This window comes from Epinephelus moara, chromosome 8, assembly GCF_006386435.1.
Source record: "Epinephelus moara isolate mb chromosome 8, YSFRI_EMoa_1.0, whole genome shotgun sequence".
Taxonomy (NCBI): Eukaryota; Metazoa; Chordata; class Actinopteri; order Perciformes; family Serranidae; genus Epinephelus; species Epinephelus moara.
The window spans coordinates 13,865,868-13,890,343 of record NC_065513.1 but is presented as its reverse complement, the minus strand read 5'-3'; the positions used below and the strand labels follow the sequence as shown (position 1 = coordinate 13,890,343).

The 24,476-nt window shown below is 41.6% G+C and overlaps 1 protein-coding gene across 3 annotated transcripts in view; it reads left to right on the top strand.

Annotated features, from left to right (window-relative positions):
• The window catches only part of mvb12bb (multivesicular body subunit 12Bb), a 45,039-nt gene extending 20,864 nt beyond the window's left edge, over positions 1–24,175 (top strand). The window contains exons 7-10 of one of the 3 annotated variants that reach the window (XM_050050001.1): positions 1,528–1,589; positions 14,023–14,078; positions 14,704–14,763; positions 18,582–24,175. In XM_050050001.1, the coding sequence (XP_049905958.1) occupies positions 1,528–1,589; positions 14,023–14,078; positions 14,704–14,763; positions 18,582–18,623 (220 nt within the window). In that variant the 3' untranslated portion in view covers positions 18,624–24,175. The remainder of the gene's footprint in view (positions 1–1,527; positions 1,590–14,022; positions 14,079–14,703; positions 14,764–18,581) is intronic. The other 2 variants (XM_050050003.1, XM_050050002.1) reach the window with 2 other exon arrangements.
• Positions 24,176–24,476: the final 301 nt, after the last annotated feature.

Here is a 24,476-nt window from a genome sequence, read left to right as displayed (position 1 = left end):
GTTTCAAACAGATGGGAAAAGCAACCCGGGAGGTTGCCTGTAGAAAAGCATTTCATGAGCACATTTCCCCGCTTTCACAGCGAGTCTTTGGAGCTTTAAGTACCACTTTCACTTTTTCAGATACACAGATAAATAGCCAGACTTTCTCTGCTGTCTTTGTTTATTCTGAGTATTAATTTAACAACACAAACACAGACGCCCTAAAAGGACATTTAAACCATTTCACCCCCCCCCCTACTCTATCAGTCCTTGGGATGTCTCTGTTCTTTGAAAGATGTGTACCTTTCTTCCTCAGCAGTGGAATCAACCTTTTGAAAGGTAAAAGAAGTCTGCGTTGAATATGGCAATCGTTCCCACAAGATTGATGCCAACCTTTTAAAAATTCACCATTGGCCTGGATTTAACATGGCCAAATGCTGATGTAAATGAGGAGGAGAAAAGTCGACCCTTTCATTGCAAATAAATCTGAGTTGCAGGCTTCAGCTCATAAATACCACAGCCTGTCAGAAGTCTTGTTTTATTGCTCTTGATGGAAATTATTGCATTTATTTATCTCATCCAAAGAGATAAGACTTTGGAAGCCACAACTCATGCACAGCACTCATGGAATATGCAGATCTGCCTTTAGTCTTAAATTTCACGAATTTTGAGTTTACACCCCCTCGTAAGAATTATTGTGTTTTCCATAAACAGAGCAAATGCAGAACATGATACACACTTCATTATTTGCAACTTCACACCTGCTCGCTCCCAAAATCTGTCGTATTTTTTCATAATTCAGCACTGTCTTATTCTCTTCGTTTTTTCTGGGTAACAACAGACACATACGTGTCCTCTTATCAAAGCAGTTCCCTTTTTTCAATGATATTGCCAACTGCTTTGCATTATCATTATAAGATCATTTGTTTTATAATGCCATCCCGGAGCTCATTTTACCTTCAGAGCATGTCATGTTATGCAGCTCCCTCGAAGCTGTGAATTTTTTTTTTTTTTTTTTTCCCTGCTTGCTGTGGATTTATCGATCCGTAGGGGTGAGTCACAGGGTGTAATTCATGATAGCTTGATTGATGAGGATTTCAATCTTATATGGTTTGTTAACTTCAACTGCCCACAAAGTGCATTCTGTGCTGTTTTCTGTAATACAAGGCCATGAAACGGTAGAAAAAAAAACAGACTTCCCTTGAATAATGGAATCTCTCAGTTCCTCCAGAATTTACAAGATCCTGCTCCAATCCCTCTGTTAAAGGTCTGTGCAAGCCCCTGGGCAGCTGAGGCACGGTTTAACTTTTACCATATTTCTCCTCTTTAGATTCATCCTGTTATTCCAGTGCTCTGTTTTGCTTTTAGATAAAAAATAAACCCTTTGTGTGAGGAGTTTCCACGCTAAATATATTCTCTTGCATTTCAATGTGTCTTGAAACATAACTGTCAAATATAAAGTTTACATGCATTTTGTATGTTTTTACCATTATATTCAAGAAATAGTATTGATCAGTTGACAGAACATTGTTGCTTCCTTTCTGCCAGGGTGAGGACGACAAGCAGGCCGCTCTATGAGCACCAGAGCAGTGGGAGCTACACCATGACAGGTAAATGGTTTCACACTTTAAATGTATGCAAGTCAGCACCATTTATGACAATTAGAGGGATTTAATAGTTTGCCCAAGTTGCATTAGGTTGTTAAACTTGCTGATTTTTAGCCATCTTACTGCAAGAAAAAGCTTTATGTGTCTGAAGAAAAGATTCTACCTATGCTTTCTGTTTATACCGAGCATCGTCTCTACGTGTACAAAAGGCAGCTTCTCTGGTACTTGATCTACAAACGCTCTAATGTCTAGATCTCCTCAGTGATGGATACTGTACAGAGCTTTGCTTATCTGAGCGAACGTGACTTCCCAGAGGAGCACGGCATTACACTCAAGAGAACATTTAACAGCTGTCAAAGATGATCCATCACATGCCATACTTACATTATGTACTGTGCATTGCACCGGACGAATTCCCTTCCCTTTTGTCAAGGAGAGAAACTCAACTATAGCACAATGCTCCGGGACTAAAACAGAAGAGAGGCTAATTCGTTAGGAAGCAGAGCTTAGCTATGACAGCCTCAGAGCCACAGAGTCAGAGCCGGCTGAGACGCTCTAGCCTCAAAGAGCGTGTGATCCGCACGAGGTGAATGAAGCAGGCAGGTTTTTTATCCAGCTGGAGAGAGACACCATGTGGTGAGGATTCCTCCTGCTGCTCAGGCAGAGGCACACCCAGGCTACTGGCATGTTACACCCTGCCTTTTTAATACAAGTCTAGGTATCAAATAGTTGCTGAAGTGCGCATGATAGAACTCCATAGGGAAATATTAAAAAAGGGGAAAAAAATTAAGGTCTCTAATTCTAAGCTGTTTCTTTCCCTCTTCTTTTTTTCGTGTATGCCATCTTTCAAAAAAGAAAAACAGTATGTGATTGACAAAAAAAAAAGATTAATACATCATTTTTTTTGCTTTGACAGTCATATTATAAGTTAGTCAAGACAAGTGTGCACAGTGTGGCCCTGAAGGAGCAGACATTAACACACAGCTGAGTGGTTTGTGGCATTGGGTGTGTGATTCCTCCACTGGGACAGGGTTTGAGTGACAGTGAAGAACATGCACATACTGTACAGTACGTTGCCAGCAGTCATCAGTTATCTCCAGAAAACTGTCCTTTGCAGCTGTACAGACTCCCTCCTTTCTGCTATCTTTTATGCGTCCCTTCATGATTTTAAAGAAGCGGATAATGGAGTTAGCCCGAGATGGTTCTTGGCTTTATTTCTTGAGACTGTGTACTCGTCAGCCTCTCAGCATCACACTGTGAATGTGAGAGAACGCAACTTCCCTTCATTAACAATGTGATAGCCCGCGGACCAAGTGTGAGGTCGTAGCCGACAGCCTATTTGTGTTAATTGTTAGCGGTGGTAGCTCTGGTGTGTATGTGTATGGGTGCGTGGGCGTCTGCGTGTGCACGCGTGTGTGTGGGCTGACAGCTGGCCAGGTTCGAGTTGGTCTAAAACCATGTGCGCTCTGTCAGGGTTGTACAGGCGCCTTCTTTAGGATTGATGAATTGCCTGCTTTCTTGATTAAACCCTCCGTCACTTCCCAACAAAACAAAAACCCCAACAGAAAAAAAAAGAAGAAAAAAAAAACGGGTGAGTTGAGGGGAGGAGAGGTAACATGTCTGGGAAATCTGTCATCCGCAGTCACATCATGTACAGATGTGATGTGCAGGCGCTTTGACATTTATTACCAGAATATTAAAAACTAATTCACATTTATTTTGCAGCCCTCTTTCACTTGACAGTTGGAGCTCATTTGAAAAGTTATCAAGTTTTCATAGCGGCTCCAACCTTTTGCTTTTTCTTCACCACGTTGCTTTGATCCGTGCCAAGTCCCTTTGCCAATTAGGTCTGTTATTCATACATTGACAGAAAAGCAGGATAGTTTAAAGGTAATTAAACGTGCATTCATGGAATGTGTCTAAAAAGCATATGTTTGATAAAAATAAATGTGATGGTGTTGGAGGAAAAAAAACGTCTAAAACTCTAAAATAAACCTATGTGACGTGTCGGTCTGTTGCACTGCAGTCTCTCGTCATTACCTGCAGAACAACATATAGTATTCAGCAGACATCCACCCGATAAGAAGGTAAACGTAATAAAAAGTAATACATTTACATATCTATCGCATTAATCAAAAATAAATCCTGACATTGGCCCTGATCTAACGTAATATGGAGAGCAATTATTTCCCTATCCATTAGAGGAACTTCAATTAACAGACACGAGACAGTTCATCCTTCAGAGGAGGAGGAGGGAGGAGGAGGAGGGGAAAAAATAGGAGGCTCAAAATTAACTTGGGTTTGCAAAATATCTTGGCAGGATGACAGTGATTTTTGATTTTCAGGAAACAATATTAGACTTCTTATTAAACTATGTGCATCTGCTTTTAATTTGCTGCAAATAATTGGAAAATGCAATGGAGCTTTCCAATTAAAGCTCCACTTTATGCTGTTTAATAATACCCTCATAATATTATAGCTTATGAAATGACAGGTGAGTTGGTGTATGAATAAAACATAAAGCTCTGTAATAAGAGACAGAAAAAAAAAAACGGGACAGTTGTTGGGGGGCTTTTAAATGCTCGACATAATTTGCATATATTAATCTCCTCTTTTCAGCCTTATCAAGTATTCCACTGTATTTGAAGTTAAAATAGTCGTGACAGGCAGGGGTACGCTTCGTTTTTCCAAGGATTTATTACTTGTATAATTCTGGATCTTTAATAAGCCAATATGACTGATCCTCTGAGTTCTGTGGAATTTGGTTAATTGTTCCAGATGGTGCTCACTGATTATGCAAAATTACTTTCTTTCTCCTCTTTTTCCCCCAACTACACCATTTCTTGATTGACTAACATGGAGAAAAAAGATTATTTTTGGCGCCGCACTTTCATTAAGAGGGTTCTCATCAGGTTTCAAACAAAAGTTCCATCTTATCTCCCTGTGTAGTTCTGGGCGAGGCTGTGCAGAGGGAGGCGATCAGCCGGCTCTTATCTCAAACCGTGATGGATCTCAACTGCTTCTGCACCGCTGGGGTTATATTTTAGAATAACACAATTCTTTAGGCTGAGGGATTAAAAAACACGACCTCTGGATAGTGACACAAAAGTTATTATTAGTGTACGCCGTTCTCTTCTTTCTCCTTTCTCCTCTCTTTCTCTCCCAGAGATTGATGAAATTACTAAGCAGCGGGGTTGGTCCTCCACTTGCAGCTCAGGCTCCATCCACAACTCACTAACATTCTGTTTTGCATCAGCTAAACCGAGCTGAATGAATCATTTATGGAAGTGTTATGGGGGAGTATCGGCAGATTTACTGCCCAGCTTTTACTTTAGATGGAATGGGATTTCTATGAAACCGATCTTGATGTCTGAAGTAATGCCAAAGCTTACATCAAGACATGAAAGGAACGCTCTTAAAACCCACGTTTTGCTTCTTAATTCCCCTGGTCAGCAAAAGGCGAAGCAGAGCGAGAGGAGGGTGGAGCAGGAGAATAGTATTTACACTTAATGTATATACACACACACACACACACACACACACACACATACACACTCAAACTGTTTACTACTCCCAGCAGCTAATGATATGAAGGAGTGTTGGATTTTTTCGTAATAATTTGATGGCTTGTAAAACTACACAGTGTTTAAATTTGCCTTAATTTAAATGTAAGTATGTTTGAGATGTTCATGCATTTTCTGTGTTCAAATAGCAGCATAGTGTCAACGCTTTGGGGTAAATACTGCAGAACTGAATTAAACAATTGGCCCAAAATTACATGCTTGGAACAAAATGTTACACTGAAAAGACAAAAAGAAGAAGGTAGAAGAGTTATTGTCTCTGTCATTAAGAGGAATTCAGTATGAAATAGCCGAGAACTAATTGTGCAGAACATATACAGTTCTCTCTACTGTCACATTTTTGTCGGATTTGCAAAACATAGACTCATAATTGTTTTCTAAGCGCAACACAAGCTTTGTTTCTTTGGGGAAATCATGTAATAAGTTCAGCTGGACAATTTGTTCAAACAGATTTTTTTTTTTTATTCTGGATGTTCTGTTTGCGAGTGTATGTATTTTTAAGAAAACCAAACTTAAAAAACACCCAAACCTAATAGAGGTGGGAATCACCAGAGGCCCCATGATACGATATTATCACAATACTCAAGTCACGATACATTATTATTGCAATTTTTAAAGGTTTTGCAATATGCTGAATATTGCAAAAAATATATTGGAATATATTGCCTTTTTTCATCTGCGAATTATGTCCCCGAAGGAAAACTTTGTCAATATTTGTTTTATCAAATAAAATAAAGTTTCCAGTCTGTTCATCTCACTTTTATTATTGTAGTAGGCTAACAAAAGTTTAGTTCGCATTTGCAATGTTAATAATTTATATAATTTAAGAAAATGATTCTTGGCGTCCCTGTATCAATTCAATATTGCCAATACAATACAAGTGTTTACCCCCGACCCTGTAACCCAAGTGGTCTCTGGCATGTAGAATCTGTGATCTAAAAGGCTTTTTTGTTTCGTGTATGTCTTCTGGATTTTAACAGGTTAAACTCCTCTTTCATGAAAATCCTGCAGGCGTTTACTGTACTGATATGTCATAATTCCAGTCGGACTGTCCAGGTTATTTTTGAGTCATGATCGATCCCAGTGTGTCGGTGCCATGAAGTATTCGGGGATCAATCCTGAATGAATCGAGATGGAATTTTTGACTGGAGCCTCAAGGCCCTCAGGCATTTTTGGACCTTTATTGCAGTCAAATAAGAGACTTTTTAAATGGCTGAGCATTTGCAGGCCAGACTGGACTCTGGAGTCTCATCCCTCATTGCTTTCTATCCATCCCTGAGATAGAAGCAGTGCTCCATTAGTTTCAGTGTCCAGACGTGGACAGCCTCAATGGATGGGCCTGTCACGGCTCCCTCATTTGCCCCATGTACAGCAGGGTTTGTTATCACACATCTAATTAGAACTTGATAAAAAATATTTCACAAAAATCCAGTCATTAAATATAGTTTAAGGAGATTTATGGTCAAATATGCCTTAAAGATCTTTTAATGGCTCTGCTGACTTGTTAAGTTTGTAATTAATGATCTTCTAATACATACTGTGGTGTGATTTAGAAAGCACAATGAGATTCTGGGAATGAAGTCGTTTTGGAAAAGGGCATCTGGGGCTCCCAGAAGCTATATTAAATAGTTCTGCTCAGACTGGTTTGCTTAGAGCCATGAAGTCTGCTGTGAAAAAAAGTTCACACACATCAGCGTCTTCACATAGATGGGGCCATTTTTATGTTAGGGTGCAAGGGATATGCCACGATTACGAAACAGTTCCTTTGCTTTCATGATGGTCAATTAGTGTGTACAGAAAAGTTGTCTGTAGTGGTACTTGCATTTTTTTAAGTGCATAGTTGTTAAATTAAAGTAATGAAAATGCCTCTTTTCAAAGTCTGCTAATCCACACACAGTGAAACTAATAAGCAAATGCATATGTATCAAACTGTAAATGCATTATACTAATAACAGTCGCCTGTTTCATCAGGAGAGTAATGGTGTCCTTATTAGCATAATTAATGACAAATGGCAGCGCAGCATTGGTGGATTGGTTCTAGGGGATGATAAATTGGTGGATGCCCAGGTTAGTGGCTGCCAAGGAGGCCTCTTTGGCTGTCATCCCTCCTGCTTCCACTCTGGCACAGTTCATTACTCACCGTGTGAGATGCCACTTTACATTGCCTGGTACTGTGAGCATGGAGAACTTAATAATGCCACCACAACCACACAGGGGCCTGCTGCTTTACCCACAGTCCAGAGGGCAAGTAGCTCAGCGAGGGCTAGGGGTTGCGGGGAGCAGGCCGACGTGGGAATCATCTCCTGCAGCTGCACTGATCAAAACAGATCACGAGTCAGTCGCTACTTGAGGGGAACCGGGGCCATATGACCCAGTCTCCAGTGCTGGTGAGTGTTTCTTGTTAGGATTTCTGGGGCTCGCCACATCCCTCGCATCATTACGGGTTAGTTTGCCCACAGAACCGCTAATTAAGAGGGGATTTGTGTAATTGTGCCTTCTGCTGTGTCCCATCCGGCACATGCAATTTACTGTCAGCCCTCTGCCAGCTTTTACACTTGTCCAGAGAGGCGTACCCCATTTATACACACATTCTGCTGCACATTTACCAGCAGCCACAGCTGGGGATCAATGCCAGTGCCATGGCAATGTCTTAAAAGACACTGTGCTGCTGATTAAAGTCTGATTGTCCATTTAATTTCATGAGAGCTCTCAATAGCTAGCCAGCGAAAAGCGCTCTCCCAGTGTTTCCCTGGTACCTACTGTTTTTTAAAAACAGTTGATACAGATTTTGTGATGATACCAGATCACTGAAGACTTCTTGCACTTTACATGAAACAGCTCTTACATACATTTATGATATATACAACACACGTATTGGAGACGTTATCACACATGCACACACCTCCTCAGAGCATTCGGTGTTATGCAGCGGTGTTTGTGGCCAACTCACCGTAGGTGTTGCTGGCTCTGCCCACTTTCTGGAAGACTGATGGACCAGCGCCCGACTGGGGCTGCCTCCTGGCTCCATACCCACAACCAGATTTCAAGGACTGCTTGTCACAGATGGAAAAGTAAGTGGGTCATTCTGCATAAGCTTGCCATTTTGCACCCCTCTGGTAACAACAAAATTGCTGAATTTTAATATTGGAGATTTTTTTTTGTAAATAAACCGGTTACTGTAGATGGAACTGGAATCTGTTGTTTTTGTTGCTTTTGTTTTGGATGTTTTGAGAGAGTTCCATTCTTATTTTTATTTTGGTATTTGCCATATGAAATGTAACTTTTCAATGCTAGATAAAACTGAACTGTAAGGGCTATATTATACAGTTATTATATGTTTGATGATGCGTTTATTTCATTTCACAAATCTTTCAAAATAAGGTAATATCTTGTAGGATAATGCACCATCTTTTCTTTTAAAAATATTTCTCACAGTGGACAAATGGCAAGCTTGTGTAAAATGATTCAACTTCTTTCCACTCCCTTGGTGCTTCTCTTCTCTTTTCCCATCACAGTTCCTCTCCATAAACCTGAGGCTTTAGCAGCAGCAGCCTGTAGTGTGTAACTATAAGCACATTCATCCACTGGATGCTGTGCATATGTCAAACATTTGTTTACATTTGAATGAGATGAAATTAATATTTTAGTATAAACTAACTGACTCGCTGTCAGGAGAATTGCAACAGAAGCTTGTACACACCACAGCGAGACCGGGGGAAACGAGCTGCGCACAGCCGGCAGAAACAAATAAAAATAGATTATCAGAAACCCTCAACATCATTTCAGCGCATGATCTATTTTAGTATCAGTGTTATACGCTTTTTACAACGTTAATTGACTCCCCAGTAAACATTTAAATAATTCAAAAGTTACACTTCCACTTTTGCAAGAGAGATTTTTAATACATTGAAAAGTTTTTTTTTTTTTTTTTTCCCTACTCGTCTGTCTAGAGGGCTTGAAAAAGCGGGAAAAAGATAAAAGAAAAAGAATGGGTTTCATAGAGCCATAGTCATTAAAAGAATCTGAAAATAGCAACTCGCTATCATCTGTTCTCATAGCACGGGTCAGGAGCTCTGACACCTCCAAAATTCCTCCTGTCAGGGTAGGGGGCCATTTGTATTCTCTCTCATTAGGCAATTTGACTAATGACCTGCCGTGGCTGCAGAGCTACTGAGGGACCCGGAGCCTCGCGCCCTCTCTCTTGCAGCAGCCTGAACACACACCCTCTATTGGAATGGCACAGATGGCATGCCCGGGCGACAAAATAAACTACAATATGTCTCCGAGATGCTGTCAGGCCTGGGCACTATTTCTCATGTCAGAGAGGGGCTAAGGGCTGTGAGTGGGCATAGGGGGTCCTCCTCCAGCTCTCTGTTCATCGACTCACCATTATCTGCAGAGGTGACAGAGAGCGGGGTCTGCAACTAGAATAGCATTTCCATGGTCTGCATAAAGAATCCACCCTCAAATTGAGAGTCACACCGACAGGAAAGGTATAGCAGTGTCTAGCCTGGCTACACAAAGAGAAGAGGCAACATCCAATTGTTTGGAATATGAAATGCAGCAGGTTCCAGAGAAAGCTCCAACCCATTTTTGAGCAGCTTTTCTTCTTATTCCTTATTATTTTATGGTACTAAACAATAGAAATCAGCTCAATCATGAGTAAAAAGTTGTAACAGACGCTCATTCCCACTTGGAGATTATTGCCCTGACTGTGACTTTCCTCACTTAATTCAGGTGCGAGACGGATTCGCCCAAGTAATCATACTAGACAGAGATCAATGCAATTCTGCTGAATTAGTGAAGTGTAAAATAAAAGTTCATCAACATTCCTAAAGTGTTACTCTTGAGTTGTGGTTCAGGTAATATGGGGTATGCTCGATCACCCACGCATATTTTTCCATCAGTCAGTGTCGGGAGCGCAACTCGGTGTGGTTTATGTGCGTGTGTGTGTGTGTATGCCTGTGTGCATGGCCATGTCTGTTAGAACCCTGGAAATGCAATGTATGGCGCTGCTGAAGTCCTGGGTGACAGTGCATCCAACAATGGAAGAGTGAGGGATTAGTGCTCAGCCCAGCGTACGAGGGAGCCCTTCCCGCCCTGAAACAGCCATTCATCTGTGCCCAGGGGCTGGAGATGACAATGCAGCCATTGCTCATCGCACCTGACGGAGCCATTAATAAGGCAATGATCCACACGGGGCCTGTGCTGACTCCGTTCTTTACACTACAATCACTCAAGCCACAGGGTCCTCCTTACTTAACGCCACCTCTGCGCTCACCGCCACCACCATCATCATCATCATCATCGTAGTCGTTGCACCAGAATTCCTGCCAGATGTTTTCATATTGACTGCGCTCACATACTCCAAATGCCAAATAACTACCCAATTCCCTGCTCTGCAATACAGTCATGAGTTAATGGAGTGTAGCCTGGCCATTTGAGCGGCTACAACATGCTTCATAGTGGGATTCCTGGTCAGAAGATTGGATTTACATTATTTTTGCCCTTTGCACCTTCGGATTTCTCCGTGGTATCCATTTCTTACCACCAAGTCATCTCCCGCGCCTCTCCATTTATCTGGGTGCAAGATAGCCTCTCTGGTATAGATGGTGGAGGAATACAAAGTGAGATCTGGTTTTAAATGTAATCCTTGAGCAATAAAGAAACCCTGTGGCCTTCAGCTCTGCATTCATCTGTCCGCGCCACGCAGATCCATCAGCAGCTACAATCTCGGCTTCCCATTGCTGGCTATTGATTCAAATGTATTCTCCCTGCCTGCCTCTGCCTGGTGTTGGTGCTCCCAGCGACACAGCAGTGCATGTTTGTTCACTTGTTTTTATGAGCTAAAACAAGTCATTGGACCTACCCAATCGCCTTGGTTTGCTCAATGCTGCAGATAGCCACATATCCAAAGGCACTACAGCAGTGTTGTAGTCAAGACTGCCTACAACGAGACCAAGTCATGACCAAGACTAAAGTGTATCGAGACCGAGACAAGACCAAGACCAGAGCAGTGCAAGTCCCACGCTGCAAGACACACTTATGATAAAATGTGGAACATGCAAACCATAATTACTCCTCAAATGATCTGAAAGATCCACATTCCCATAAAAACACTTGCAAAAAACAAATTAAGATTCCTCTTCATTCATTTCTTTTTTGCCATATATACAGTGGTATGTGTGCATCTAAAAGTGTGCCATGAGAAATGTCATTGCAAAGGAAAATTTTATGTATGGGAATTTTCCTTTGGTTTTTATGGGTAAATAAATACAAACAAACACCAGAGAGCGGAAATCAATGGAAGAATCTTAATTCAAAACTCTTTTTTTGCAAAGGCAATTTAGTCATATCCTTGCAGCTGTGGTCTTGACTGATCTTGAAATAAAATCCTTAGTCCTCTTAGTCTGAAACCAAGAGAAGACTGAGTAAAAATGCAGCCGATTCTGAGACGAGACGGAGACCTTCAGAGAGTGGTCTTGAGATTGATCTTGAGACAAAGACTGATCTTGACTACTACAACACAGTGCTTCAGGGAGATGGGTGTCAAGGCTGGGGCATTGCACAGCCCTTGGGTTAGTGGAAAAGGAGGCTAAACTTTTCTCTCCTTGCACTTTTTGAGCCATGCTAGTGGCATGGCTCCATTGATGGCAGTGACGATCTTTTGGTCCGTTACTTTGACCGAAATATCTCAGCAGCTATTGTATGGATTGCCTTAACATTTTGTACAGACATCCATGGTTCCCAGAAGATTAATGCTTATGACTTTTGTGGTTCCCTGACTTCTCAAGTGTACCATTAGGTTGATATTTGATTTGATTTGACTGTAGTATCAGGATAGAATTTCTGAAATGTGTCTTGAGTCCCAGGAGGCACACTGTTTCACATAAATACACAAAACAACATTTAACCAAACAACAAAACTATACTACAAACGTGTTATAAATCACATCAGACAGTTTGAAAGGTGGATGAAGTGCAACAAATTATCAAATCCTATTGCATTCAATGTTTGATCCGGGTACATTAAGGTTGCTTGGAAGCAGTACTGATTTAATAGGTTGACAGCCAGAGGAACAAAAGCGTTGCTCTACGTGTTCAGCCTGTGGGAGTCTAAATCCTCTGTGTGATGGCAAAAGCTGATATTCCTGAAATAAAGTGTGAGAGGGGAGGGATCAGACATAATATCTGCTTGAGACAACATTTTTTCAGTTTACGTAGTTTGAAAGCTTGACTCAAGCATCTGACCCACAATCTTTGAGCTGATATGTAGCAGTCTAGCATGTTTGTGGTTATCAAAATATCTCAAAAACTATTGGATGGATTCCCATTTAATTGTTACAAACACTCATGTCCCCCTCAGGATGAATTGTAATAACCTTGGTGATCTCCATATTTTTCATCTAGTATCATCAGCCGGTCAAAATTTCAATTTGCTCAGTACTTTGGTTTATGACTAAATGCTTGCCAAACTAATAATATTTCCATCACTCTTAGCTATAGTTTGGTGAACATGGTAGACATTTAACCTGCTTGATATCAGCCTGTTAGCATTGTGTTTTTGTTATTGATATTAGCGTTTAGCTTAAAGCACCACTGTGCCTGAGTACAGTCTAACAGAGCTGCGAGCATGGCTGCAGTTGTTAGGACTACATTTTTACTGTGGGAGAAGATTGGAAGCCAAGAAACTAAGTAAGCCTCCCTGTGGTCATGAGGGTGAGGGTCATGCTTTGATTACAAAGATCACATTGTACTACACTTGTGTGGAAAGTGCCAAACCGTGGATCTGTGTAATGACGAAGAAAGGAAAGCAAGTCACATAAGTGTCAAAGTGAGGGATATTTTAGAATCTCATACTTTAGAATATTGCTGCGAACAGGAAAGGCCAAAAGGAGTGTCAGCTCCAAAACGATGACTCATGAACAGCCTCGGCTTACATTTATGAGTTCCTTTTCCTGTGCCAGCGGCCTGATGGACTGTGGGTAAAAGAACACCAGTTGGAAGCTTGGCCTCTTGATATTTGGGGCTCCTGTCGAAGCCAACGGCAGCAAGTTTTGTGCCTCCAGATTTGGGAGTTTTATAATGAAGCCGAGCAGCTGCAGTTTTCCCTTCAGTCTGGAAACGAGAGGCTTTGTGTCCCTTGTCACCCTGTGTTAATTTGGGCCCTAATGTATTTTATAAACAAAGGGCTGCTCTCTAGCCTGACAGTCGTGACACCTTGATTCCAGTGCAGGATGCATGCAGTACGGGGTTACACCATTAATAATCAACTGGCAGCCATCACACCATTTTAACCACGATCATTATGATAAAGGGCATACACTTAATTACAGGCCTGCTTAATTATAGCTCTGTTGAAGCTCGTTTGTTTGGTCAAATGCTAATTATACCACCACGCTCTTGGCAAGTCCTCATTTCAATCCACTTTTTGCCGGCTGAACAGTGTGGCTTATTTTCATGCAAATTTGATATCTGGTGAATGTTTTGTCTCTCTTCTTTCCGCTTTTCTGTGCCTTGTGTGAGTGTGTCTTTGTTTCCGAGGTGAACATCTCTCAGACAAGACGGAATCGGGAATAATCAAGAGTAATTAAACTGGAGGAGGGTTGGGGAAAGGGCTGGGTTGGAGGAGAGAGTGGAGGTGCTCAAATACAGCGGAGAATAAAAAAGCCTTTCATCTTCTCTCCATAGACGGAAGGAGGGGAGGTGCCGGGGTGGCTGGGGATGTTGATAGCTTTGCTGTTTTATAAACCCACGCTTAGTCTTGTGGAAATACTCAGGATCAAGAGTAGGGAGTAATATATATTTTTTCTCAACCTTAAACTTTGTTTTGTCTTGCTTTTTTTTTTTTGCAGCTCTGGACGATGTGCCCTTTGTGGTCTCTGAGAGGTTTTGTAAAAACCCCAAAGAGGTAAAAACACAAAATGATTGGTTTATTACAAATAATATGAGACAAGTCATGAGAGTTACTGTTTAGCTACTTGTCCCGCAACCTGTTGTGTAGTATGGGCCACATTATGGTCATAATATCAGGTCCTTTTTCCCCACTATGCAACCATTAGTTCCTTTTTCCACTTCTTTCCTCTTCTCTCTGTTCCTTTCCTTTGCTTTTACTTCTTCCTTATCGTTTTTCTATTATTTCTGTTCTTTTGCTTCCTTTCCTTACCTTACCTTTGCTCTCCTTTCCTTTCCTTTCTTTTCCTTTTCTTACCTTACCTTTGCTCTCCTTTCATTTCCTCTCCTCTTCTTTCCTTTCCTTTGCTCTCCTTTCCCTTCCTTTCCTTCCCTTTCCTCCAGACTGAGTGATGAATGCGTGCAGTCAGGCAGAGCTGGCTCAATGCAGTCCATTTGGCTGGCTGGCGGCGGTTGTCACTATAGCCCCGTTTGTATTGACACCGAGAGGGAGAGAGGATTAAAGATTTTAAGCATGCTTACTTAGCCATGAGCCTAACCGCCATGTTTCTTGTGTGTGCGTGTTTTTTTTTTCTTCCTCTTCTTCTTCCTCTCCCTCCTCCTCTCCCTGCTTTTGATTTCAGATGCAGCAAGTCAATTTAATGGGCATTACGATCAAATCCCTGGCAGAGATCGAGGAGGAAGTGAGTAGAGGCTGCAACGCTCGGCTGCCGCTGACGCCGCTGGCCCAGAATGCAAAGCAAACGGTCTTGGGGTTGTAATTAAGTGTCTGAGACAGCGAGGCCCTGTTGGCTCCACTAAGCCCCAATTGAATAAAAGCATGGCCAGGCTAGGCAGCCATTCTCTCCTAAAAGCTTCGTCTCCTGTTCCAAAACACTTGACTTTTATTCCCCGATTCTTCTCTCAAACAGCTCAATCTAGCACCTCGCACAGCGCTGTAGATCTTGGGGGAGCTTTTTGTGGTCAGATTCTGCATGTTAAACTTTTTCAAGTTTGCAATCAGCTTCATCTTCAGCAGCGGGAAAAAAAAGTTAGAGATCATGCAGAGCAAATAAAAGCGCTACAAAGTCCTCCCCATTTCTGATGAAACACTGTAGCCTGCAGGCATTTGTAGGAAGAAAATCATCTGTGTGCAGCCCATGTGTTTGTGAGAGCAAGAGAAAGAACGAGAGTCTGTACGTATATGTGTGTGTGTGTGTGTGTGTGTGTGTGAGTGTGTGTGAGTGTGTGTGTGTGTGTGTGTGTGTGCGTGCGCTTTAAAGAGAGTGACAACCCCCCTTCTCTCTCATTAGCACGGTATCTTGGTATCAGAACTGCCAGGAAGTGACAGACCACTGTAAAAGAACAGGTGCTGTTGGGTTTGAGATGTGTTACAGAGCAAACACTCCCTCATCAAACTGGGTGTCTGTTCTGCACTCTGCCTCTGTCTTCTGTCACATACTATCCAAATCACACAGAGTCGCCATCTTGTCATATGGTCATCTGAATGAAGCTCATTGTCAGCGAAGGTATTAATGGCGTGTACGTGTATGTGTGTTTTCCAGGGTGGAGACAGGCTGGCTGCTCATCCTATATGCTCTTGTCTTTTTTTTTCTCCTCTTCCTCCTTCCTCTCCTTTCCTCTCCTCCTTCCTTTCTTCTCAGAGAGTGTGATTAGCAGGAGGACACATGGTGAGCTGAGCTGGGGAAGGGAAGGGAAGGGGGCATGAGAAATCATTAATTACAGCCGCGCTGGAGCTGATGAAGTAAATGTGAGATAGTGTAACACACAGGATTTAGTGAAGTGGACGACAGCACAAGATTAATGGCGGGGCCAGGCTGATGAGGAAGAAGTCACAGCTTAGCTTGATAATTAGTTTCCAAGTGGAAACATCCCTCACCATTGTGTTATTTTTACTTCTCTCCTCTTATTATTATCCCACGATGATATCTGCAGAACAAGGGGGGTAAATATAGTCAGTGATATTCTTGCAAACACGCTGGACAGGCGAGGTGTGTCTGAATTATTGTATTTTTTCTTTTCTTTGTCCGGTTTGGCTTGTTTTTCTCTATCAGTGTTACACTATAAATATAATGACTGCTGTGTTCTCTGTACTCAGGGCTTTTGCACAAGCAGCAGCTCATTTTCTGGTAATATAAAGCAAAACAATCACAATATTGCATTTAGGGAAAGGCGGTTTTTAGTATGACTCTGTACCCCAGTTTTCTTAATACTGCTGAGCATTTTTCTTCTTCTGTTGTCCAGAAGAGGTCACTGTCCATGCCTGCACTGTGGAGCTTTTTCCCCCTCTTCAGAAACTGGAGGCGCTTTCAGCACACAACCTAATTGCCTCTTTCTAAACCCATTAAAAAATATAGATTCATGAAAGAGATGTACTTTCAAGAAATATACATATGCACATGTAATTGAGGAAAACTGTTGTAATCACAGCCACAGTTGTAGATAAGACCATTTCCTAACAGGCATCACTTAAGCCATGTCTCAGATGATGTTGGTTCCAGCAATTAGGCATTCTTTTCATTTCCCAAATGACTCACAAAACTTGCGGATATTATAATTGCTTTTAGCCACGCATATCTAATTTGTGTCTTTTTAAGTGTTAATTAGTACGCGATTTAAAGTGACATCTTTATGTAGTTTGCTCTGCTGAAAAATGTTGTTGGCGGCTGGCTAATGATTTTCAGAGGGAGTATGCTAGGGTGGAGAGAAGTGTGTGTGCACACATGACAAGATTTTCATTAGCACCTATGTATGATGGGCTTTCAGTGTTTGCAGGGAGTTATCTGTGTGTGTGCCAACGTATGCTTGTGTGCGTTGCCATGCGAATGTATGGAGGGACAGTAGTGTACAGGGGGTATGTGAGAGGTGTGAGAGGGAGAGCTCCAAATAGAGGTGGAATTAATGAAGACAACATGTCACATATTTTTGGCAGTGGAGCAGGGACAGGAAATGAAGCTCGGCTCGTCTGGGTGACTGCCGCCCATGTTCTAGTGTGTCACTGTCCTGTCAGCCTGTGTATAAAACTGGCAGACATTGATACATGCTCTCCCTGATAACACCCCATTCCCCCATCCATCATCCACACACACACACACACACACACATACGTACACGTGCACACAGGATTATTTATTTACTGTGCCAGATGTTGAGACTGAATTTTTGTGTGGTAGGGGGGCCGGATTTCTTCACAACTAACAGGCTTGTGATATGTGACAGGTTGTGGGTAACTTGCAGCTTCCCCTCAAGTAGATGAGAATCAGGGAAGGTGCTATTGTGATCGAGAGAACCCGGTTTGAGCCATTGTGGCGCTGTGGCTTCTGGTGGGAGATTTGGAAACTTATTTCACTGATCATACAGCATCACCTAGTGCTGTGCTGCAGTAATACAAGTGTCTAACTCAGGGAAGTGAGCACTACTTAGAAAACTTCACTGTTCAGTCAGTGGAACTACATCCACAACAAAATCATTATTGTGTCATTATTTTTTAAAGAGTTTGCCATCAACTAATCAAAAATTATAGTGGTTGTTATTGATTATTTAATCGCTGTAGTCACTTTTCTTCTGAACTTTGCCTTTCTCCTGATCATTTCTTCATGATTTGGATTTCTAAATAGATTTTGGGAAATGGATTATATTCAATTATAAGTCTGAGTACTTCTGGGAGCTCCTAATGTTTTTGGGGATTCACTGATAGCGTTTTCTCCCCCGAGTCTGATTCTAGTACTTTAACTCAGGATTTCTGATATTAGTGCTCTCTTTGGCCTAATGTAACATCTGTATACCTCACTTTCATGTGAGGTAATTTGAGGCCAGCGATTGTTGTGGACTGACGGAGTGAATGTAGCCAATAGAAGAAGATCTGAATTTTGTAACAACATTAACAAAGAAATAATCATTACTGTGGATCTGTCACATTATGGCCTGTAGGTCTGTCATGGGGACAAACGTGATCTGGCAGTAACTTTGACCTTGAATGAAGTTACTGCCATTTCTTATATTTTGGTTTGTACCAGAATAGGACATGATCAGAAGTGTCTTCTTAATAGAGTACCAAGAGTTTATCTTTTTAATAGAAAAGAGTTAAAATCACTAAAGAATCAGTGAAACAGCTAAAATGACACTTTCCTGCCTTTTAATGCCACATAAGCCAAGATTGTAGCCATGAGTCATGTCCATGCCATGCCACAAGGGGGCAGTGTTTGTTTGTGTTTTCTCAATTTTCATTCAGGACGACCATCTAATCACTTTGCTGTAGGGGTAATTTTGGGCCTGTACTTTCAACTTGAGAGAATAATATTAATTCAAAACATTTTTCAACTTAATATAAGTTTGGATCATTCAGAGAGTTTTTTATTGTCAGTTTCATTTTACAAGAATTTTAGAAATGGACATACTTTATTGCTTTGGTATTAATGATTTAAAAAATGCTGATACTTTTGTGCTGTTTTGACATTATATGTGTATTCATCAGTGTCTTTGTTTCCTTCTTCCTTTGCAGTTTCACTACAACTTCAGCACAGAACGAAGCATTGCTGTGTAACTTTCCACCCAGCGTTTACACCCTGGCAGACGGAGCGACGAGGACTGAAGCATGACTCATGGACCTAAAGGAATCATTTAAATTATAATGTATTAATGAAATTCAAAAAAAGTTTAGATACATAGCAGCTGTATATTATGTAATTTAAGATTTTTTAAAAAGTATCTTTGGTAACACTTTATTTGGATACTCCACCTATAGATTTTTTAGAGTATTTCTAACATGTTAGCAGCTTATTAGTTGAGATTCAACTTTTTCACTTTGTATATCTATGTATATCTTTCGAGTATAATCACGATTCACTACATGTTGAACTTGAATAGTTCAAGTTCAACTAAATTATTCTGAAAAGATGTAGGTATGGTCATGAGTTGTGACGTACACATTTACAGAATAAAGTGAAACAACTGAATTGTTGAATTTCATCTAATAAGGTGTTGAAATCTTAGAAATGCTCAAAAAACTATCTCAGACTATCCAGATTAAGTGTTACTGTCTTTTAACCTTGATGGATTCTATTTAAGTGATTCAGCATTTGAAGTATTTTTGATAATGTACAACTATGCATATTAAATTTTAGAAGATTTTCAACTTATTTATCTTGAAAGTGACTTTTTCTAAATTTGGGTTTTGTCTTATCTTCCTCAGATAGCCTCACAGTAAGTGTCATGCTCCAAATAAACCAAGCTAATTAATATCCTTTAACAGATTAATTCATAAAAGTCTGTTAGCTGTGACTCACTTTCTGCTCATCAGAATAACAGGGCCGTGCTGACAGTGAGTAGCAGTCAGGGAGGACATAAGAGGAAATGGAGAGGCAGCCTCATCACACGCAAACAGGCCCCTCTGATGTGCATTTTCCAGCAGAAGCATCTTTCCATCACAAAGTTCATCATGAGCAGCGTGCGGCAACAACGAGCAGAGCCTCGAGACACAGGAGCCTTTTACCCCAGACGCCCGCCCACGTCAGCAGCGACTCCTCTCCTGAGTCAGGTCTTTAAGAGTAGAACAGAACATTAAGTTTCAGCTCTGTGAATGTGTTATTGTTAATTATAGAATATGTTACTTCTATCTACAGCTGTATAGAGAAAAAGGCAGAAAAAGTGACAATTACCTGGAGTTTTTCTGCTGCATTTTAATATTCACAAACCCACATTTTATGAGAATAACCCAAAACAGGAAACTTTATTTACTAAAGTGCATTTTTTTTCTCTTTATCAAACTAAGCAACACCTTGCTGCCACTTTGCTGCCACATGCACAAGCAGAATTTACACTCGGATACCAAAACATCACTATCTTCTCACTCCCGCTCACATGTGTCATTTGCAACTAATTAAATTGTCAGAATCCATTTGCACATTTTCGCAGGTGTAATTAGTATTAGAAACTCATTAATGGATTAATGTCCCCGTTGTTAATTAGACTCTCCTCCTGCTAAGTTTGTGAACTTATGGATTCTGCTAACAATGCAGGTCTTTATTTATTTTTATTCTCCCCACCAAAATTCCTAATGGCTTTTGGTTATTCACAGGTGTTTAATGAAGCGTACAGCAGATGACAACCCTCCACCAGCGCTTGCGTTAACTCCTCTGTTCTGCCGCTGGAATCAGAGCGACGGTCTGAGGAATCCTCTGCAGAGGGAACAGCTTTCACGCTCCTTCATGAAGGTGACACTCATGTCAGTGATGCCCTAGAGCACAGTGACAGGCTCCGACAGCCCTCCTCCCTGCAGCGTGCAAAGTGTATATATACAGTGCGCCATATGTATCCAGATACAGACTGTACAAACAAAACTCTCCATTTTCCAACACTACTCTTGACTTATACATGTGAGCAAAACTTTGCTGCAAGTAACAGTAATCACTATTATATCTCAGTGTTTAGACTACATTTAATTCAAGCAACATAAGGGACAAAGCAATATTCTGTATTTCTCTTCGTATTTAAAAATCCAGTGGAAAGACCAAAACTAGTAACGGAGGGATCTCACTAGCACGAATTGTCTGTGTAGCCAAACTCGGATATAGTGTCTTATTCCTCTACAGAGCTCCATTGTTGTACCAACACTAGTAAAGTCACCTCAATGAGACGCCTCATTTCGCTTGGTGAAATGTTCATTACAGTTTATTTCGAGTCCATTCCATAAACTTTGTCCTGCTGCTGTAAATGCTAACTAGCTCAACAAATGTGCAGCTTAAAATAGTTCCCAACAAAAGCACCATTCTTCCTGTTTCAGTAACGCTTACTAAAAACTGCAATCCCCAGTTTTAAAATTTTTGAATAAAAGTATATGTTCTTGGTCTGTTTTAAAAGATTTACGTCTTCAGTAGGACCGCGTGGGTCTGGGACTGAGTGCTACTGACAGGCTGGGGTTGAAAGTATTAAGAAACAAACTACCGCACTGTTGGTTTTAGTCTTCTCGTGAGAAGTGTTGACAATTACAAAAATATAGAATACTGCCAGCCTTATCCTTAAAAAATGTGGCCCTTTGCGTGCACACCTCACACTGTAACGTCTCAGTATTGTGCTCAATGTGAGCAGCGTTCAAAGTGTTGCGGTTATCAGCAGGTGGAGTCTGATGTCAGCCCTGCAGGTCAGATGTGAGTGTTTAGATGAAGCTAATCACAGGTTTTGCGTTCATGCTAAGAGAAGCAGCATAGCCAAACTCTCCAGATGGGCACAGAGCTCTCAGAACCACAACTCCCTCATGAGCCCTGCCCAGCATTGCCCATCAAAAAGCTGCCTCACATGGTTTCACTTTTCCTTTCACTCCACTTTATGATATGGAAAATAATGATTTTCAGAGACCGCATTTTAAAATTGAAATGGAAACAACCTTTTTTTGTCCGCGAGGTATGCAGCAGTTTAAAGGCTCGAGGAATAGTTAAGGACTGTTGTGTGTCTCGGAGCATTTCACATATGGCGAGTCTGTTTCCAGGCATCTTTTTTAACTCCCTTGCTATCTCTAACCTAGCAGGCCCACTTCAGGCTCCTCAGTCACTGCTGGCTCAGTCGGCTCAGCCCGAGTTGAGCTGAACTGCAGAGCAGCACATCAAAGCCCCACCCTCTGTGAGTCGGCCAGATGTCCCATGGTCATTTTTAAACTCACACCCCGGTGCATGACATGGAGCAGTGTGTAAGCATGTAGACAGAGGTGGATGGGCCGCTTGGAAATTGGAAAAGGAAGCCTGTATTTATGAGGTGGTTTGAGGTGCTGTGTTAAGACAGGCTTAACCTGCCACTCTCCCTCTGACAGCCCTGTTTCCCCCTGAGCTGGGGTGACCAGAGACAGAGAGAGGTGAAGGAGTGAAGGCAGGAAACCTGTCAAAGCAGGTCCAGACCAGACCTGGACCCGTGGTGAACAGACTCACAGGCAGGTGATGCAGCAAATCACACTGACACAAGATGTAAAGCCTAACGTTCACATTATTTGTATTTTTATAACAAGATAAAACAGGAAACATATAAATTGTGCTTCCTAATGTGATTCCTTCAGCCTAGTGCATGCTGGGAAAGGCTAAACCTTCTATGAGCTTAAAGTGGAAAAGCTTTGGAAGAGAAATTAATGAATAATCAAGTACTAATTTTCTAAGAAACATAAACACACAGGCTGTAGGCAGCACAACACCTCACTGTTCACCAGTTACTTCCAGCAGTCTCTTCATTCCATGTTGACGTCATCAAATGTTGGAGTGCCCCACTGAGATATAAAGCGGGAGGTTGGCCGTGTGGTCTTCACCGTACCCGCCACCTTAACAAGCCCCCAGGCTGCACTCCGAGGGGAGCCCCACATCAAATCTGTCTTTCTGTACCTCTGCTAGAGGTAAGATGAGTGATCTCCCAGAGCAGGGATCCCCTCTCCTCCCCCACACGGCGGCTCTCCTCCCCTCTCTCCCTCTGCCACGGCAGCCAGCCCATGTGAGTCAAATTATTGTAATTGAGCAAGGATGGAGTCGGGTGTGAGGTGATCTCTCTCTTCATCCCCTCCCTCTCTCTCTCTCTTTCTCTCTCTCTCAGATATTTCTGCACATGTTGTGAAATGACCAGCAAGCATCTCTTTTTTTTCCTCCCTTCCCCTCTAACACAGCCTGTAACACAGAAATCAATTAACTCCTTTCAAGTCAGATCAAAGGCCCAATACACCGTCCAGGTCTCTCCACAACCTGCAGGACAATTAACTCTCTTTTTGGACAGCAAGCAGGCTGGACAGATGAAGGGAGGCTGCTGCCACTGGTCACATACGTGTGAAGCAGTCGTAAACAAACGGGAAGTGACTGGACATAATGTCAGCTAGCATCGTACTAACTTAGCAGTTAGTTTGGCATTAGCGTGATGATAGGTTCTACTTCATCTGCTGGGAACATCATGACAAAAGGAAAATGAACTTTGACTCCTGCATATATTTTAGAGGGTGTTTGTGCTACAAGCTGCCACGAGGCCGGTACAGCCATGGACACATAATGAGACAATGGGCCCCTGGGAACAGAGAAGTAAAAGCCCCCAGCCCACCTATATCTAGCTAGATGCCCCGACGCAGAGAGACACAAAGTGACTACAAAAGACACAGCTATGCTAATCTGTAGTTGCTTCCTGTCGCTCTTTTGCGTCTCTTTGTTTCTTTGTTGTTTCTGTCTTTTTTGTCTCTTCACTGCCATTTTGTGTCTCCTTTAAGTTGTTTTGTGTTTTTCTGGCCATTTTGCATCTTATTTTGGTCTGTTTGCGTCTCCTTGTTGTCATTTTGTGTCTCTTAGCTGTCGCTTTGCATGTCTGTCGAGTTTTTTTGTTTCCCTTTGCGGGAGTTGTGTGTTTCCTGCACTCATTTGCATCTCCTTGTTGTTGTTTTGTGTCTACTTTTGGTCGTTTTATATGTCTTTGTTGTTGTTCGCATCTCTTTGTAGTTGGATTGTGTTTATTTTGGTTGTTTTATATCTACGTGTGGTTGTCCCTTTTGTATCTCTTTCCAGTTATTTTGTCTATTATTGCGGCCATTTTAAATATCGTTGTGGTCATTTTGCGTCTCTTTGTTGACAGGTTGCATCTCTTTGTGGTCATTTAGTGAATCTTTCGAGTTGTTTCATCTATTTTGGCAGCCATTTTACATCTCATTGGGGTCATTTCGCATCTCTTTGTGGTCACTTTGTGTCTCTTAGCTGTCATTTGTATCTCTTTGTGGTCGTACGCATCTTTTATTTGGTTGTTTTATATCTCTGTGGCTGTTTACATCTCTTTGTAGTCAGTTTGTGTCCATTTTTTTGTTGTATTGTATCTCTTTGTGGTTGTTTTGCATGTCCCTGTTAACAGTTTGCATCTCTTTGTGGTTATTTAGTCGCCTCGTGTCCCTCTCCAACTGTTTTCTGTTACGGTAGTCATTTTGCATATCATTGTGGACATTTTACGTCTCTCTGTTGACAGTTTGTGTCTCCTTGTAGTCATTTTGTATCTTATAGCTGTCGCTTTGTATGTCTTTTGTGTTATTTTCTCTCCCTTTGCAGCTGTTTTGTGTTTCTTTGTGATTGGTTTAATATATTTTGGTTGTTTTCTGTCTCGTAATGGTTATTTTTATCTCTTTGTAATCTGTTTGTGTCTATTTTGGGTTGTTTTGTATCTTATTGTGGTTGTTTGCATCTCTTTGTAGTCCATTTGTGTCTATTTTTGGCTGTTTTATATCTTCTTGTGGTTGTTTGCATGTCTTTGTAGTCAGTTTCCATCTCTATGTGGTGGTTTTGGTCCCCTGACCACTTGGACCCATGGGCCTGTTGAGTAATGCTTCCATGGGCATGATGGTGGCACGCCATTGGAGTGTGACATGAGACTGACTGGACAGGGGGGAGCGAGGGGAGCTTTCGTCCAC